This window comes from Apus apus, chromosome 1 (genome assembly GCF_020740795.1).
Source record: "Apus apus isolate bApuApu2 chromosome 1, bApuApu2.pri.cur, whole genome shotgun sequence".
Taxonomy (NCBI): Eukaryota; Metazoa; Chordata; class Aves; order Apodiformes; family Apodidae; genus Apus; species Apus apus.
The window spans coordinates 54215652-54233441 of NC_067282.1; the positions used below are offsets into that span (position 1 = coordinate 54215652).

Sequence of the window (17790 nt, forward strand, 5' to 3'; positions counted from 1 at the left end):
TCACTGGCCTTCAGGTTAGTCAGAGGTCACAAATTTGGGATGTGCTATCTTCATTAAAGGAAGTGTGGCAAAGAAAGTTTAAAAATGATTTGTCAAGTGCTTTTAATTACCACTAATTATATTTGCAGCTCTGTAGCTCCGGTTTCAGAGTTAATTTGGAAGGAAGGGAAAATGTGCACTAATTGTTTTACATGGTAATGAACAATGTAAAGGAATTTCGATTGCTGCTTATCCAATTCCTCTTGATTTTTTTTCTTGTTGGATGCTTGCTGCCAGATTGCCAACGAGTCTGAGAAAAAAAATCCAGAAGTGGATCGTGCCAGCTTGGACTAAGTTTAAACAAATGAACAAGCAAAAATCCCAGTATCTTCATAAGGGTTTTAGACAGTGAATGCTTAATTCACTGGTTTTGTACAAGCATAAGCAAGGTGAATGTTTGTAACTGTTTTGCAGAAAGCTGCAAGAGAGGGATTCATATGGATTTTTGATGCCACCGTCTTGCATTGTCCCTTCTTACTTACAAGTCTCAATAGGGACACAAGTCACAGCATAGTGGAAATTGTGAGTAATATTTGCTGGTGTTCCCCCAAAGCTTGAGAAAGGAGGTATCAATTAAATCCAATTCTCACTTTACTTTTAACGAAATCTAAGATCGTTTTTGCTTAGAGCTGTCATTGTTTGTGGGTTTTTTTGTTGCTTTGTTTTTCCCTTCAGCTCCAAGAGCCTTAAAAATATTATGTATCAGAGCACCTGTGTTCTAAATACAATGGTCTTAAAAATGTAATTGAGGGATTTTCACTTTTGTAGGCAAATCACCAGGGTTGGATATTGATCCATCTTTTTAGGGAGCCACAGTGCACCAGAAGGTGATACTGTAGAGGGCCCCATAAACCCTCGGAGCCTTCTGTCTAATTTGGCAGAAAAACACAGAATGTCGGACAACAAAAGAACGATCTGATTCCGTAAGAAATCTTCATCCCTCCCACCCCCTTTTCACAAGATTAAAAAAACCCACAACAAAACAAACCAAAAAAGCGAGAGAGAGAGAGAGACTTAATTTTTTCAGCTGCACACAATGATTTGGTGCTCACTCTTGCATTGAAACAGTTGCTGTCAGAACAGGCAGGAAACAGTTTTCTTTTAATTGCTGAAATCATTCGGAAGTGCTTCATGCACGGCTTCTATACAGCAGATGCTGTGCATTAATTGGCCTGTGTAGGGCTGACCCAGGGTTCCTTGCAGCGGGCCCAATTTTAGGCAGAGGGTTTAAATAGCTTATTTCTTATTTTGTATAACCTGGCGTACATTATGAGCGCGCTTGCACGTGGGGTATTTCATGGTCTGCAGTTTCTAATGTCATGTGGGTTTCAAAACCTGTGTTTCTCTGGTAATGTACTAGCAGCAGGTAAGCTCTAAATACCATCCATCAGGAGCTAATTTTTTATCCAGATACTCCAATGACTGATGAACCTGTCTTTTGTATGAATGTTCAGCACAGAAGAAAGCCATATGCCCCTGGCACTGGTTCCTATGCATTCTTTACAGTTTGTAGCGAGGAGATGAGGAAAAAGCCAAAGCCTTCCATTTACATGTCTTTCATTTATTTAGCAGTTAGCACTTTCTAAAATAGCTCTTTCTTTCTCTCTGTCTGTCTTTTTTTTTTTTTTTTAGTACAGCAAAAGGAGATTTAGGTCTCTTAAAGCAATCAGACTACCACTACTCATTTTCTTTATCAAGAATATTACTGCACACCCTTAATAGGGAACCTTGTTTTGCTACTCCCCGTCTGTTCAAAACAGACCTTAGCCCATTAGAAGGTCCTCCCTTGTGTGGGAAGACCACAGCTGTTACTGTAAATCTCATCCAGTAACTGTATCACCCCCATTTTGTGGCTCTGAAGGATGAAATTGAGAAATGGAATACTGTGCAGTCATCCTTTACATCTCCAATTTTAGGCCTTTGCACATCATTTTCATGCTTTTATTCCAAATCAAACAACATTAGAGAGCAACACCACCCTGTGCTAAATGCCTAGCATCTACGGTAGCACCCACGATCTTTGTTTTTGGAGGATTTATGATTTGGAGAGACACTGGGGTGTTTCTTGAAGGTGGATTTTTTTTATTTTATTGTATTTATTCTCTCATTTTGCTCCCTTCCACCAGATCTCTCCCAGTTCCCAGAGTTTTTGGAAGCAGAAATCCAGACGGTAGCAAGGGGCTTAAGATGGAGGATGCTCTGTTATGCCTCCGCAGAGGAGGCGAGAGCTCAGCACGGTTAACAAACACAACTTTAAAAAGGTTTCTGTTTCTTTAAATCCTTCTGAATAAAGTGGATCTAACTTCTTATGAAGGATATTGGGGGCTTTAATCAGAAATAAGAAGTGGTTTAAGTCATTAGCACAACAAAGCAAACTATAAGCTTGAAGATAAAAGTCTCAGGGGAAAGAGTCCTCTGAAAATAAATGGGACTTGATAGATTTCCATATCATTTATAACTTCCCTTAATTACACTTGGAAGACTTGCCAGTAAAACTGGAAAATTGGCAGCCTATATCCATTATAGTAATTTTGCCGACCATGGCAAGCAGCTGGCTTTACTGGATTTTATTTCCCATCACTCACAATTAATCATCAGCTGGAGATGTCTGAAACTCCTCAAAACGCAGCAATACTGTGTGACATTCAGGCCTCCTTAAAATGCTAAAATCTGCTGAGTAAATGGGCCGAGTTCCCCTTCCAGCGAACTCATTTTGGTGCGAGGCCGGCTGCTGGTTAATGAGTGCCACTCCGATAATCGGATGCGAATGTGAACCCTGACCTCACGTCAAAGGAGAGGACGCAGCAGGCTGGATAAAAGATAGGGGGGTTCAGCTCTGCAAACTTTACACCAATTAGACAGGGAGCGGGGAAATACATCAGTGCCCGTTGGGTTTATCAGAAAGACTTGTGGGGCTTGTGACCAGTTTGTAAGCCTAACATTGGAGACGTCCTGTCACAATCGTTAAGTCTTGCTCGGGTGACGCGCAGAAGTCCGGGGAAACGGGACCACGTTCACAAGGATCCCATGGTAGCCGTGCCCTCGGGTGCGCACTGTCTTTTTGTGTTTCTGAGTTTGGGAGAGACCTATCTGCAAGTTAGGCTTCGTGGTCCCTCCTCTAGGTGCAGTGAAAACAGCTTGGGGAGGAGGGAAGGGGGGTGTTGGTTGCTGCTTCTCAAGCTCTGCTTCCTCCCCATGTGGCGGGCGGCTTGGTCGGGAAATGACTGGAGACAGTTCCCTGTCCTGTGTGTAACCTTTTGGCCGGAGGAGAGAGCAACCACCGTGAAGTCTTCAAGTTATTCAAGTGGTGCTATTGACTGTTCCCAAATGTGAATTTGGGAGAATTCACATCAGGATGTTAAGTACCCTCCTCTTCAGTGATTTTTTTTCTTCTTTTTTTCCCATTTCGTTCTGTAGACAACAAAGCCAAACAAAGACTTTGAGCTGTGCCATGCAGGAATAAGCTACTGAAATGCAGACTGCAGGTCTAAACTGATAACCATTTATTTATTTTCATATTCTAAGCAATGTGAAGGTAGATTTGTCTCTAGAGTAACGGTGAGAAAGATGCCTGAGTTTGATTACTTTTAAGAAATAGTGCCTTTTTATTTTACTTGATTCCTATCAATCAGATTTTTTGTTTGATATTATTTGCCTGTTTTGACAGATTTGGGTCATCACTGAGACCTCTCTAAACTGAAATGTAAAGATGGTGGTTTCTGTTGGTTTATCATCCACTGAAAAAAAAGAATATATATTAAGAAAATGCAATGTTAAAAAGGGTCCAGATAAATCCTTAAATAAGTTAGAAAGCAGGAACTCGTACACATCATTGTCATTTTCATTTGCAGACTAAATACCTGGCAAAACGATATGTGCAATTATGGAATGAAAGAAATTGGACAATGCCCAAACGACTGAAAAAGAGAGAGATACAAGTGCCCAATTTTAAGATTTGTCACTTTGCAACACAATGAGTGGAGATGTAGAGGTTTAACATAAGACCAGTAATTAAACTTCTGTGCTTAAGTGACACTTTCACTAAGGTAATTTTCAACAAATTGCACGTCATCAGAAGCACTGACACAGCATTTTCACAAGTGATACATGCTGAAAGTGTCTCTCCTTCCTTCTGAATTAGGAAGACTAGGAGATTTTAAATGGTTACTTTGTCTATACATTTTGTGGCTTATCCTTCTCAGATGCCGCTTCCTTTGTTACCAACCCAGCAGGTATTATATAAAACACAAAAACTTTATTTTTGAGAAAGGGGGGAAACTGAGAAGTTCAGATTTGTGGAAATTTCCATGCCACAGTCGCTCATGCTTCCTTACATTTTACAGGAGTACTTAAGATCTACAGAGACAATTCTGTACTTTTCCATTCGATATAATTCCAGGACTCTGTTTAGATAATTACTCACTGATCCATTTGCACAGCATCCACCTGGTGAAGCCATGTTACACTTTGGCAAATGACTCTGGGGCTCACGAGGAGAGTTTCTTGTGCTCTTGATGTTAGTCCACTGCTTTCAGATCTGCACTCCTTAGTGTCTCAGTCTTCAGCAACCTTTAGAGGTTCATGTTCTTGGTGCTCTGATAGTTAAGTTTATGAAATAGGTTATACAAAGCGCACCCCCAACCCCCCCACCCCCAACAAATGTTCTTGACTTCTAAAAATATGTTTTCTTTATTTTTAACCACAAGTAGATATTCATAGCTTGCTTTTAACCTCGGAAATGTTTGGAAAGTTCAGAGCAGATGGAAGAAAAGCTGAGCAGTGAGGTAGGGAGAAGAGGAAGAAAAGTAAAGAAGGAAAGAAAGAGCTGCTGGGCCAAGGCTACAGGCAAAGCAGCAGGTGTTGAAGGAAGGAGACAAAAGATGGGAAAATGGAATAGAAGGACAAAGAACAAGTCTTTGATACTATTCACTGAATTTGACACTCCTAATTACTTAAATGCTCACCTGAAGCTCGGCATGGAATTTCTGCAGGTGAAGTGTCAGGTGTTGGTTGTTCTCTGTATCTGGTTAGCACACCGTGTTCCCATAGCAAACATTTTCCTTATTTACCCCCCAAAGCCCATCTCCAACAGCACGTTGGAGAAATGGTGTGTAAGCACCTTTTAATGTAACGTCTTTTCTTCTGTCTTGCTCAGAATCCATAGGCAGACATTGATGCTTCTCACTTGTTGCTTCAAATGTACAGGTGACATTAGCCAAGGGTAGCTCTGGGAGATGCTTAACACCAATGCACACTTTAGAAAAAAATATCTTTATTTAAATATCTAGAATGTACTTCATGCAATGTGCATCTGATCTCTGACTTCTCGCCTGTCTCTTAGTATATTCCTCCAAAGTGTTACACACTTGTCCTTAAATATGTGTTACTATTTTAACATATATTTAGAGAAATATATATATGTGTATGTACATAAACAAACACCTTTTGAGGAAATTAGCATGTTTTTTGAGGAAAACAATGCATAAGCCAGATCTCTGCAGGTCTCAAATTGCTCTTTAATGAAACTTTGACATCAGAGTGTAAGTATCCCAGATTTCCTGGGACAATGAGAGACTGGCAGATGACATCTGCAAAAGAGCCTTGCAGTGGGCACTTGGAGCCAGGCATCCCAAAGGGGTGTTGCTGCAGAAGTCCCAAATACTGGTATGTACGGCCCAGTCCCCTTCCTGCTCCAACATAAATCATCTTTGTGGGATGACTGGCTGATCGCTGGGTTACAGGAGAGATAAAGTCTGAATCCTGTGTTTTTTCCCTCATGGATGGGCACACTCTCCCCCCCAGCCTCGCGTGGCTATTTCTTCTGCACAGTGTGGTCCCAGTTGTCAGAGGGGGGACCTGACTGGGAGGCACAGCAGAGCAACCCAGTGGGTTACTGGTGACCTTGAGCTCATGCATGCCTGTTAGCAGAGTGCAAACAAGCAGAAAGAGGAAACTTGAATGTCTCCTTTTTGTGAGCTACCAGCTGCAGTGAAAAAGATGGGTTTGCCTCCGCAATGCCCGCCATGCGGATGAGAGGTGGTGCTTCCCTTCAGGCACACTCCCTGCCTTCAGTCCCAAGTCATCAGCCACCATCCTGGTACTGCCATGTGCAGAGGTGTGACTTTCTCCTTAGCATTAGCCCCTTGGGTATTGCCAGGGCTTCCAGCTCATGCTCCCCCAGACACATGCCAAGAAACTTCTGGCTTCTGAATCAGGTTTAGTATCTGTGGGATCTGCGCCAGGGAAGTAAAGCAAAGGCTCCCTGGCCAAAACCAGACGGATTTAAATTTTGCTCTTGGTATAGTGTCAAGTTGTGATGGATGTGAAATGCAAGCTGTAGAAGCTGGAGCTGAATGGATGGGATGGGAGGGAAGCCTTTCAAGTTTGTCAGGGTGATTTCCCCTATGTTGTTGCTAGATTGTCAAAGGCAATTGCGGCCTGTGATTGTGGTTTGTGTCACGACTCTGTAGCTGGCTGACTTGACTTGCGCCATGAAAGCTTTTTTACCATTTAATGAAATAATCCCTTTATTTTCCAGAAGAATCACGGCACACTTAGAGCATTTCAAATCCTCTATCCTCATTTTGTACTGCTTCAATTCTACCAGGTTTCAGAAGGTCAAGAGATTTGTGTAATTGAAGCAATGAAAATGCAGAACAGTATGATTGCTGCTAAAACAGGCAAGGTAAGCTACCTTGGGTCACTTAAAACCGTATGCAACTTGTCAAATAGGATAGAATTTAAAAAGGAAAAAAGGAGGATTCTGGTTGTTAAGAAATTAAGTCTGATTGTTCTAAGTCTTTCAAAGTGAGGTGCCTTTAATTTTTAACATTTGCATCTGCTGTGAATGCTGTTAAGTAGTTCCGAGCCTTAGATAGCACAGCAGGAAATAGTTATACTGGCTTCATATAACTCCTTTTCTCCTAAATTATTTGTTTGCTATGATTCTACAATGCCAAGCTGAATTGAAAGGTGTTGCAGACCGTTTCTGTCTTTCCAGAGAGCCACTGAAGAAGAGAGATCTCTTTGCCAGTTAATTCATTAATGGCAAGCAATTTCTCATTAAAATAACACGCAGAACAAGACATAGAAAGTGCTTTTGCAGGAAGATGAGAAAAGCAATTTTTTTATTATTGTGACTATTTAATATGAAGCTTAGATCTAGAAAAGTGTTATGCTTTGGAAGGACGTGCAGTGTGGTATCTTGCTTCTTAGGGGGATCAGTACTGCAGCCCCTGAGCTGGGACTCTCCTCCTGCAGAGCAGGATGTACCAAACCCAGCAGTCTGGGCAGGGAACTAGTTAAACTGATATGATGAGGATGTGGTTTAAACCCCATCTGGTCTGGGGACTGTCAGCCCCTAAATCAGGGCATCAGATCATCACCTCTGCCAGATTATAATTCACAGTTTGAAACCGTCATCTAGACACGGGCCTCTGATCCCTTCTTTTTGAGGGAAGATCAGAGTCACTCTTGAGGACTCGCTGATCAGAGTCCTCACCAGAGATCTGGATTACATATTCTCTGATTTCCTAGCATATCCAAGCCCTTTTCTTCCTGGAGACAGGCTCCTCTGCACGCCCTGAAGCGCTGCCATTTTGTTATTAACAGCAAACACAAACCCAATGCAGGATCCCTTAGCCCAGGAGGAGGCAGCAAGGACCTTGACTCCAGGGCAGGGACAAGGTTAAAGCCACTGGCAAGACTCCCTGCAATCTCAGGATGGGTCTGTATGCCAAGGACTGTTTGTGTGTTTACAAGAAAGGTTTATTTGGCACAGGGCTAAAATCGTCAGTGAGCCTGGGACCCAGGGCTTGCCTCTTCTACTGCAAAATTGGGTCTTGAGGGAAAAAAATTGCAGAGGGAAGGAGAATGTACCTTCTCCTGTTGCTAGAACATTGCCACTTTATTATTTTCTTTCATGCGTTAATTCCAATATAATTTATTTTTTCACTTGATTAATATTTGTGAGGGCTTATTTTTTCATCCTTGCTTCTTTTGTTTAACCCCTTATTGCTGCTCTTTGACTCCACTGATTTTAACTAGTGAGTATTGGTAATTAAAATGCCATTCCCTCTCTCACTTGCTCCCTTTTATTTTTTACTTTAACCTTCCCTTTCCCACCAAGGTGTGCTGCAACTCATGGGCCTGTTCCTTAAAATTCTGTTTGCACTTCTCCCAGTAATAAGTATCTCCCACTCACTCTGTACAGTTGCCACATAATACCCACGTTTGGCTTATTAATCCTTCCAAGTGGGATTTGAATGGTGCACAGGCCATTCAGTGGGCCCAGCGTGCACCTTGCAGTGTTCCCTTAGCATCTCCATTTTAATAGTAAGCAAGTTATTTGGTTCTTTAGAATTCTGTGAATTGGGAAAAGCAAAAACGTTTGGAGCTGTGTGGAAACGAAGCTGCTAAACAGAATGAATCCTGTTCTGCAGTGCAAAGTCATGGCTCTGAGTGCTAAAATGACTTGGCCCCTCTGCAGGAATGGGATGTTTGGCACTGGCTGTTAGTCCGTGTTTTGATGCTTTGAAACCCTGTTTTGAAACTCAGTTCATTTGTCTTCAACTGGAAGATCTTCCCACTTCCAATTCCCTGCTGAATTCCTTTTCTGCATTGAAGCCCATCTTCCTGTTTGTAATTGTGAGAAAAGTGGCTTGTTTTTATCTACTTTGAGTTTAATCCAGCTGCAGGTGGTTGAGAAATGAGGGAAAGATGGAGAGGAACTGGCGTGCCTCCCGTCTCCAATGGGACAGCTGTGCCTGGGTCAGGATGGGGAGCTGGCCCTGCAGCACGTCAAAACTCCCTGGAGAGTTTGAAACACTGCTCAGCTACAGGGTTTGATGAACCTTGCCTTAGTAGAAAAAGAAAAGAGCAGAGTATTTTCTACACTGCTTTAATCTCCTAAACAAATTGAGACTCGGGCATCGGGTCAGTTGTGTAGCTGTTGATGTAGAAGTACAGCCTCTTTTTGTACATCTCACGGTGTCTTTGCCTGTGTAGTGTTCAGCTTCGTTTCTGGAGCAATGCTGTGAATATTTCTGTGCTACAAAGAAAGCTGCACTCACAGCTCACGTGGCTTTAGACTATCAAACTTGGATGTGGGCAAATGTGCAGCCATAGGAGCCTGGTATTCTGGGCATGCTGCAGGTTTCCTTCAGGAGCCCAAGGTAACGTTTGGGCGACTAAACTGAGCTAACTGCTGAAGAGAGTTTTGACAAGGAGTTGGGCATGTCAGTCTGAGCTGTGATTTAATACTGCAAGCAAACTAACATACAGCTTCAAATATTTTCTGGAGCTCTGTGTGCTGAGAGGGAATTCAAACATACTACAGCCTTTTATAGAGGAAATGAGGGACTAGTAGAAGATGTTTGTGTAGGTGCAGGAAGCTGCACGTGAGTATTTAATTCATCTACAGATGTAGCTGCATTTATGTGACAGTGGTAGACCTTTGCCAAGTTCATTTATGTTAGCGGATGCCAATTCAGATTTGAATCAATCTATCCCACCTGTCTGGGAATTGAGGGAAACCCACTTTATGGCTGCAGTCCCAAAATTCAGTTATACTTAAAATCTATAATGCAAGAAATAATGGAATATTCCATTGAAATGTCCAAGCATGAGTGTTGAAGAATCAGCCTGTCCTCTATAAGATTTAACGTTTTAGGAGTAAATAAACAGCAGTGCAAACAGGTGGAAGAGAGGTGTTTGTTAATTTTAAAAAGTGCCATCTCCATCTGACGTTCAGGTCTTCAAGCCTCTCAGTCATAAGAAAACTTACAGTGCCCTAAAACTTTGGGTTCTTAAATTGACACAATTTGGTCAAGCACTGGAGCAGGCTACCAAGAGGTGCTGGAGTCTCCATCCTCAAACCTCAGCTGGACTCTGAACATTGGAGGTTGAGTTGTCAACCTCGAGGCCCTTCCAATATACATGTGCCAGTGATCCCTGTGGTGGTCATTATGTTGTATAGTGGCCATTTATCCTGTACATGCAAATGGCATTCTGTATATAAGCAACCTCAGCCAAACCATTTGCTTAATCATGCTATTGAGGAAGATATGAAATTATTTCTGTTTCTCTACTGTAGGTGAAAGCTGTGCACTGCAAAGCTGGTGATACTGTTGGAGAAGGAGATCTGCTGGTGGAACTGGAATGAAAGGTTGCCTCCATGCTATTGGATTAGCTAAGCCTTTATTATTTTCATCCGTAAAGTAAGATAAAGGGAATTCAACACAGAAGATGGACAGTCCTATGCGCAGGATTTTATAGTCATATTTATTTTATCAGTGGTTAAGACAGCAAACACAGATGTTAAACCTTGGCAACAGATCCCAGATTTTTACTTCCAGAAATACTTGTACATAACCTTTGTAATTCTTTGATTTTCCAGGATCAAATAAAATCAATAAAATACCATTTCTGCTTTAAAACAGGAAAAGCCTCCTTTAAAAAAGAAAAAAGAAAAAAGAAAACACAACAAAAGACTGAATCCGATTAATCCTCTCTGTGGTAATATCACTGGTTTGAAGGCCCAGACAAATTGTGCAGTGGTTGGTAAGAGTGAAAAATTAACCACTGAGTGGTTAACCAAGCAGTTTTCTGTGGAAGTGCTGAAGAAGCCCTGCTGATGGCTTAGGTTCTGCTCAGATTTATTGGAACATTTTGAAGCCTTTGTATGGACTAAATTACAGGTTAGATGTTTTATTTTGCTAGTGCAGACTTTCCCCATATATCCTCATTTACAGTTGTAAGGGAACTTTATTTTATTCAAAATCCATACTCAAATTTCTCCCCCCCCTCCCCTCCTCGTCTTCTTTCAGTTGATTACTGGATGCAAGGTAGGAGCTGGCACTGTCCTCAGATCCCCTTAGCCACTCAAGGGTATTGCTGGAGGCCAAGCCTCCTCTTGAACTACTTACAGGAAAGGGAGACTCGAGTGTCTGATCTTTTGTTGTGCAGAGGCTCTTACTAAAGACTCCGTGGAGAACTAGGACTGTTCATAACTATGTCCTGTGGGAAGAGCTGCATATCCAGTGTGGAAAACCAGAGAGGGCCTCGAGAGGAGGAAGATTTAAGAGACTTGAGCAGAAGTGAGAGGGTTGGTGACATGGGCAGCACAGGTAAGAGTATGTATTTTTTTTTCCTTCCTCCTCCACTCAGGAGCTCAATGCCACAGGATGGTGTTGATACCAGAAGTTTACTGGGTTCAGAAGGTTAGTGTGTGGTCATTGGAGGCTCTTTCTCCCCTCAGTGCTCCAGCTCAGAAAGCCAGCAGATGCAGTGGTACCTCTGCAGTCCCTGCACGCTGCAGGCATCATCGCTGTCCCTGTGCTCTTGCCTTGCCTCCTGCTGGGCTGGGACACTTGGCTACTCCCACCTTCAGTCTCACCTCCTACACTTGTTTTTTCTCCCACGTAGCTCCAAGTCACCGTTCCTGCAGTGCATTGACCGCTGCCCCAGAGAGGAGGGGGCCTGCTCTCATTTGCTTGCCTTGGATGTGTGGAGTCATGCTACTTCCCAGAAAAAAACCCTCTGGCCAGAGGCGCCTGGGCTCTTTACCAGAAGGTGAAGGACGAAAACAGTCTGTGACAGGGCTGGTGACTCAGGCTCAACCAGAAAGGTTCTTTCTGTTAGAAACTTCTGATTGAAAAGCAAATTTTTTTTTTTCATGTTACTGAGAAGCTGCCAACTAAATCACAAAGCCAAGATGGAATAAGGATCTGCTTTGTTAATTAGTTTACAAAACCCATCAAGATGAGAAAGGAGAGTGTTTGGGCAGTACCTGCCCTCCAGGGAAATTAATGCTTTTGGAGCTGGAGAAACTGATACAGACAGCCTGCAGACCTTCCTACAAATCTTAATGCCATCTTGCCCCTTCCAAAAGGAGCACAGTTCAGCTCTTGCAAGTTGCCCTAAACTATAAAAAACAACCAACCAAAAAAACCAAATACAGCAAAGAGACATGATATTACTGTTCTACTTTAAAATTAATGTCCCTACTGCAGCAACACAACCTTTCTGTTTTTCTAAATGAGATGCAGCAGTGCCTGTTATTGGTAAGCTTAGGTTAATTCCTTACCCTGGATCCCTGGACGGATTCCCTACCCCTGATCTCCTGCGGTCATCACAGGGCTACCGGCAATGAAGCAAAAGTACAATATTGTTCTTAAAGGTATTCTCAGTACTTTTAATTGTACTTTGGCTCACTGCATGGCACACATTCCCCGCTCACATCCCTTTGGCAGCTTTGGATACTGTACAACCTATATGTACCAAACACTGCATTTGAAAGAAAATATAAGGCACAGCAGCATAACAACAAAAAGCCATGACCAGCACAGTTGGTTGGGTCAGGGGCACAATAATCTTCCTTTCATCTCTTTTTTTTTTTTTTTTTCCCCCCAGTTTAATGTGGCAATAATCACATTAAGGTCCTTTGGATATTTTTTTATATCCAGTCTTTCTACCAATAAGAAATGGGAGAATGGTTGCAAGTTCTGCATTAAAGTGCTTGGCTCAAAGTCACCTTGATTGTAAGTGCTCACAACAGCTGCAGCTGCTGTAGCATGATGGGCAGCTGAAATCAGGTTTGCTTTTCTGGTCCCCAGCACCCACCCCTACCCCCCCAGTCCCACAGTCACCCAGTGAAATGACATGGTACCTAAAGTGCTTAGAATGCAAAATCTAAAATATTACTTTAAATGTAGTTCTTTTAATATTTCTTCACAGTACTTTATAAAACTAAACATTTCAAAAGTAAGTCTTTTCCAGTTCAGCAAAACACTGCAACACAGAGTAAGAGAACAGTCTTTACATTTTTTTCTATTTCTCCAGCAATTTCATATCTGTCTTGAAGCACATAGTAGCTTCATGGTCATCTCTCCCTGTTTACATTCAGTAACTTACGAAACACCATTACAAGTCAATATTAAATGCGAGTTGTGCTTTACTTTGCAGATTTTCTAAAATCAGTCTCAGCTGTTAGTGCAATAGTATCATCATTATTCCACCCACCTCGGTGAACTAAAAATATTTGCCAGTTCAGGTAAAAAATAATAATTAGTCTGTTCCTCTGCCTTTCACTGATGTCGGTCATGCACTGAGGCAAAGAGGGGGTTGGGTGGTGGTGAAAAATATCTAGACCAGGTTACTGGTGGCAGGTTGGCAGGGGTGAGGAGGACACTGACTAGCCAGGGATGAGTCCCCATCTCTGTGCCCGCCAGGCTTCCAAGACTAGTGCCAAGGCTTTTGGGTTGGGAAGGTTACGAGAGATCCTGCATTTTAACAGAAAGGGTATTACAGCTTTCCTGGCAGCATTATTGATCGGCACGTGCTTCGTACTACATCTTCAGCCAGGCTGCGTTACCTCCTGTTTCTAATCCCGGCTTTCCCGTAGGACGTAGGAGAGGCCGTGTTTCCCCGAGGAGTCGTAACTGTCATAGTAGGGGAGGCCCACCCACTCGGGTGGGTATGTTGTCGTGCTGTACACGAAGCACTCCAGGACACCCTCATCCGCGCCGCCCTTCCCTTCCCACTCCACCACCTCAATTCTCATCAGGGTACGCTGGTACATGTCTGGGCAACCTTCAAACTCATCCAGGAATTGCAGCATCTGGTCATCGACTGAGTAAATCTCCCCAGCAATGTGGTGTCCTGTCCCCGGGATGTTCAGCATGTAAGGAATGTTGTATTTTCCTGCAATCACCAGCGGGTACTTCTCCACAGTGCGGCCCCTTCCTTGGAATTTTGCTAGCCCCTTGGCTGTGTTGATCATGTGCTTGTAGTTGGGCTGGCCCTTCTTCAGTGTCCCGTAGACGAAGACACGGGCCATTGTACCTGCAAAAACAGCTGGAAGACAAAGGTGTATGTTACCCACACGGCTGCTGTGGCCAAAGCTCTGGAGAACCACAACCTCACCAACACGTTGTACATGCAAGACTGTTTGGGCATGTGCAAAAGTGGTCTCATAGCCCTACACCTTATTTAAGTATAATACTAAATGAAAGTATCTCTTTAAATTTTCCAGTCAAAAACTGTAACAGTGAAAAACAGACACCAGGGGAAAGTCACCCTTGCGGTTCTTTTCTGTCATCAGATGACATCCCATGGCTTCTCTAAGGAATCCTCAACATCAGCCAATGCATCCCTGAGCCTTGGGAAAAGCTCTAAATATTTTTATTTTTTTTTCTTTTCTTCTCAACATCATGGAAGCCATGCTGCAGCAAGTGTGATGCCATGCTCAGTAAGACCTCAAAAGCAACCCAGTGAGCCATCCCTCATAGGGGGAAAAAATAGATTAAAAAAAAAAAATCCCAAAACATAGTTCAACTCAGCTATGCAAAACATCTTCCTATGCTGCTCCACTGCATTTCTAATTTAAATGGCCCAGGTCAAGCCCAGTTATTAAAGCTTGCAGGGGTGAAGGCACAGTTCATTTGTTGTCCTTGTTGGGAGAGGGGTGGTTGTTTTATAAGGTCTGAACTGATGGAGCTGGTCACACACTGCCCAGGACACATGGCACTGCTCCTTGGGGGTGTGGTCCAGCTCACCCTGCGGAATCACCTACTTCCCTCCCTTGTGTGCCCAGCATCTCCTTTCATCACTGCAGCATTCAATATTTGAGAAACAACCTTTTATTCAGGAACAGAAGAGCCTGGTTGCAGTTTGGAAGTTCGACTGAAAGCAAACGAACGCATTCAAAATCTGGGTTGTGTTGCGTTGAACACACTTGATGGTATTTTTTCAAACAGTAATACCAGCTCCGTCACAAGTCTTAATAAAATAAAAAACCCACAAACAACAGAAAAGTAAAAGCAAGCAGCACGATGCTTGTCACTGCAGCAAGCTAACTACGTGCAAACCGGGCCACCACCAAGATGAACAGAGGACCTGTCTGTCACAAAGAGGGACAAAGAGGCTTCAAGGCCAGACCCTGCAGGCCTGGCAAGGTGAGGCAAGCTGAACCTTGAGCTGAGGCATTTTATGGGCATGCTGAAGGATTTTTGGTAACCCCAGTGCCAAGGTCCCTGTTGCTGACTGACAAATGCTGACCAGCAAGCTGTGGCTCTGGGGAGAGAAGAAGGGTGGCCTCTTGCACCCACATCCGAAGCGAGTGCTGTCTGAAAGGTGCCATTGCCAGTGCAAGGACATGTTTGTCCTGCTTCTTCAGGGGAAGGGAACCACCACGACTCTCCTCAGTGATAAATCTTAGGTGTCAAACTTAATTTACAGAGCTGGTAACGGCTTCACAAGCACCTTCACTCCTCCTGCCCAAGGGAGCTGTTTCCATTTATTTACCTTGGGGCTGGGCTGGGAGGGGGATACTGTATTTCAGCCCCAACAAAAGTGGAAGCTAGAGCTGCTGGCAAAAAGTCCAGGTAACACCATGCTCCTGGTCCTCCAGATATCCCAAAGTGCTAAGCCACCTGGAACAGCCCCTCTGTACATGTGATAGCCCCCTCTTGAAAACAGACCCTGAACACTGTTGTTCAACATTTGTTTTATCTGTGAACACAAACCACTCAAAATTGGTTTAAATGGGATAAATGGGCTGGCTTTAATGAACGGTAGAGGAGAAAACAAGGTATGTTCATAGTTTCTGGGTTATTTTTCACACTATGCCCTGTTCACCTCCCTTTGTTTCTATAGGGCAGAAGCAGTTCTTGCACTGTTTGACGGTTGCCTACATTTTGCCCTCAGTCACTGAAGGGGCAGAGCCTGCCTCACCCACAGCCGGCTTGGCTGCAGCTCCTTTGGGAAGGAAGGTCATTAAGCAATGTATTTCAAGTTTGAAAAATCTTTAACAACAGACTGCAAGTAGAAAAATCTATTCTTTTCTGCCATTTACTCTCATGTTAGTAAACTGTCAGATCAGGTAGGTTATCCAAAAGGGTATGTTGCTGGCCAAGAGCAGTGGCCTTTAGAATACTGAGTAGCAAAGCAATTTCCCCCTTGGTGAAGTAAGCAGTTTTTCTCTGTAACAGAACAGTTTTCCGAGCAAAAATGGTATGTGCCTTTATTTACTGGCAAACAGCTTTCACTTAAGGAAAAAAGGACCATGCTGATTCTTTCCCCCCGTACTTTATCAGATATACTTCAGCGTAGTTTATCCTTCATGACATAAACAACATTTTTTGGATGCAGTTCATTCCCTCACACAAAAAAAAGAGCATTAATATTCAGTCAGTTTGACTCCCTGTTATAAGAAAAATCATTACTTCTCAGATTGTGTTTTGAATAACAAACATAGATCCTTCAGGAAGAAACTTGTCCCAGTGGGGATTGAGAAAGGATCAGAGTTAAGCACTGAAACATGCAATTAATTCCCATTAGGGGATTAGGGCACTTGTGTTCACTTTGAATCAGAAAAATGAATTGTGAATTAAATTGTTCACAACCAAGAGGTTACTTGTCAGAGTTAATAAGTTAAAAAATAAAAAGGGAAACCTAAAACGCACATAAAAAGCTCAATAGCGAGTGGTGCATCTGTAAGAAAAAGATACGCTCCATTTCCATTAAACAAAAGCTCTATCCCTACTGTACAGCTGGAGATAAGCATAAAAAAAAAAAGTTTGCAGAGAAGAAACTGCAAAAACCCTCCTGAAACCAGTGAAAACAAAGTATGCGTTTCTGATGGTGCAGCAGATTCAGAAATAGTATGTGAACACTGACTTAAAAGAAACACGCCCAACATCCCAGCACAGGTCCTACAAAAGTCAACAACAACAAACTTTGCTAATCCAGGTTTGGACAAGTGTTTCTGATTTAGCATTTGAGCAGATGGATTCAGCAGGCAGTGTAAGTGGAGAGGGATGGGGAAATCTGAAGTTTCAACCACAGTTAGTGATTCCACAAGCTGTGAAGCTGCCATCCTGGCAGGGCTGTGGCTCGGTGGGCCCCATCACACCGCTGTAGCCCACAACAGCCCTGTCCTTCATGCAGAATGGGTTGAGTGCAGTGACTTCTCCTAATAATAAAAAAAAAACAACCCAGAAAGCCAAGTGCAGACAACCCCAGCTGAGGAGGGATCGAAATAAACTCAATAAAAAAACATTTTCTGAATGTCGCTCCATATAAATAAGTCGTGTACAATTTTTGCTGCAATAAATCCGTTCTCCTGGGCACCACGTGTCGTGCTGCGGAAAGCCTGTTAGATGTATTAGTGTCGGTTCTAGCACTGGAACGTAGCAGGCTTTCAAAACATTTTTAGCCACCTTGTGGCAGGACAGTAGAGAGCAGAATTTGATTTGAGGGTCATTTTTCAGACTTCCTTAAGCAGCTGAAAAGAGTTATAGAGACATTCCTTTGCTGAATCACCAACAAGAAGTTGCCTTTTCTCACTTAATCCAGTTTGACACCTTTTACCTACACTAAACCACTTAAGAGGAAAAGAAAACCCACCAGAAACCAAACAAAAAACTCCTCTAGACTCTCTTAGGTGCCAGGACAAAACAAACCCATTCAGAAGGTACTTTCATGAAATATTCATGCCAAAATTATTAAAATTTAAAGGCATGGGGAAATGAGAGCAAAACCTGGATGTCATCGCTTCAAACTACTTCTTTTAGCTACGAAAGACGACCTGCCGAACCACCTGCAGGATCAGTTTCCAGTTGCTCCATTAGGAGAGATACAAAGATCAGCAAAAAAAGGAACTTTCCCGATCATCATTTTTTTCACAATCATGTATTTTCATGTAGGGTGAAAAATAAAAGCAGCTCGTAACTGGTGCCAGCCAGCAGCCCA

General features: G+C 42.9%; 2 protein-coding genes across 10 annotated transcripts in view; one reads left to right on the top strand and one right to left on the bottom strand.

Annotated features, from left to right (window-relative positions):
* PCCA (propionyl-CoA carboxylase subunit alpha) overlaps window positions 1-10475 on the top strand; it is a 281303-nt gene extending 270828 nt beyond the window's left edge. For both annotated transcript variants that reach the window (XM_051630543.1, XM_051630554.1), the window contains 2 exons: window positions 6647-6724; window positions 10133-10475. In XM_051630543.1, the coding sequence (XP_051486503.1) occupies window positions 6647-6724; window positions 10133-10201 (147 nt within the window). In that variant the 3' untranslated portion in view covers window positions 10202-10475. The remainder of the gene's footprint in view (window positions 1-6646; window positions 6725-10132) is intronic.
* TMTC4 (transmembrane O-mannosyltransferase targeting cadherins 4) overlaps window positions 10298-17790 on the bottom strand; it is an 88054-nt gene continuing 80561 nt past the window's right edge. For all 8 annotated transcript variants that reach the window (XM_051630486.1, XM_051630465.1, XM_051630473.1 and 5 more), the window contains one exon: window positions 10298-13893. In XM_051630486.1, the coding sequence (XP_051486446.1) occupies window positions 13421-13893 (473 nt within the window). In that variant the 3' untranslated portion in view covers window positions 10298-13420. The remainder of the gene's footprint in view (window positions 13894-17790) is intronic.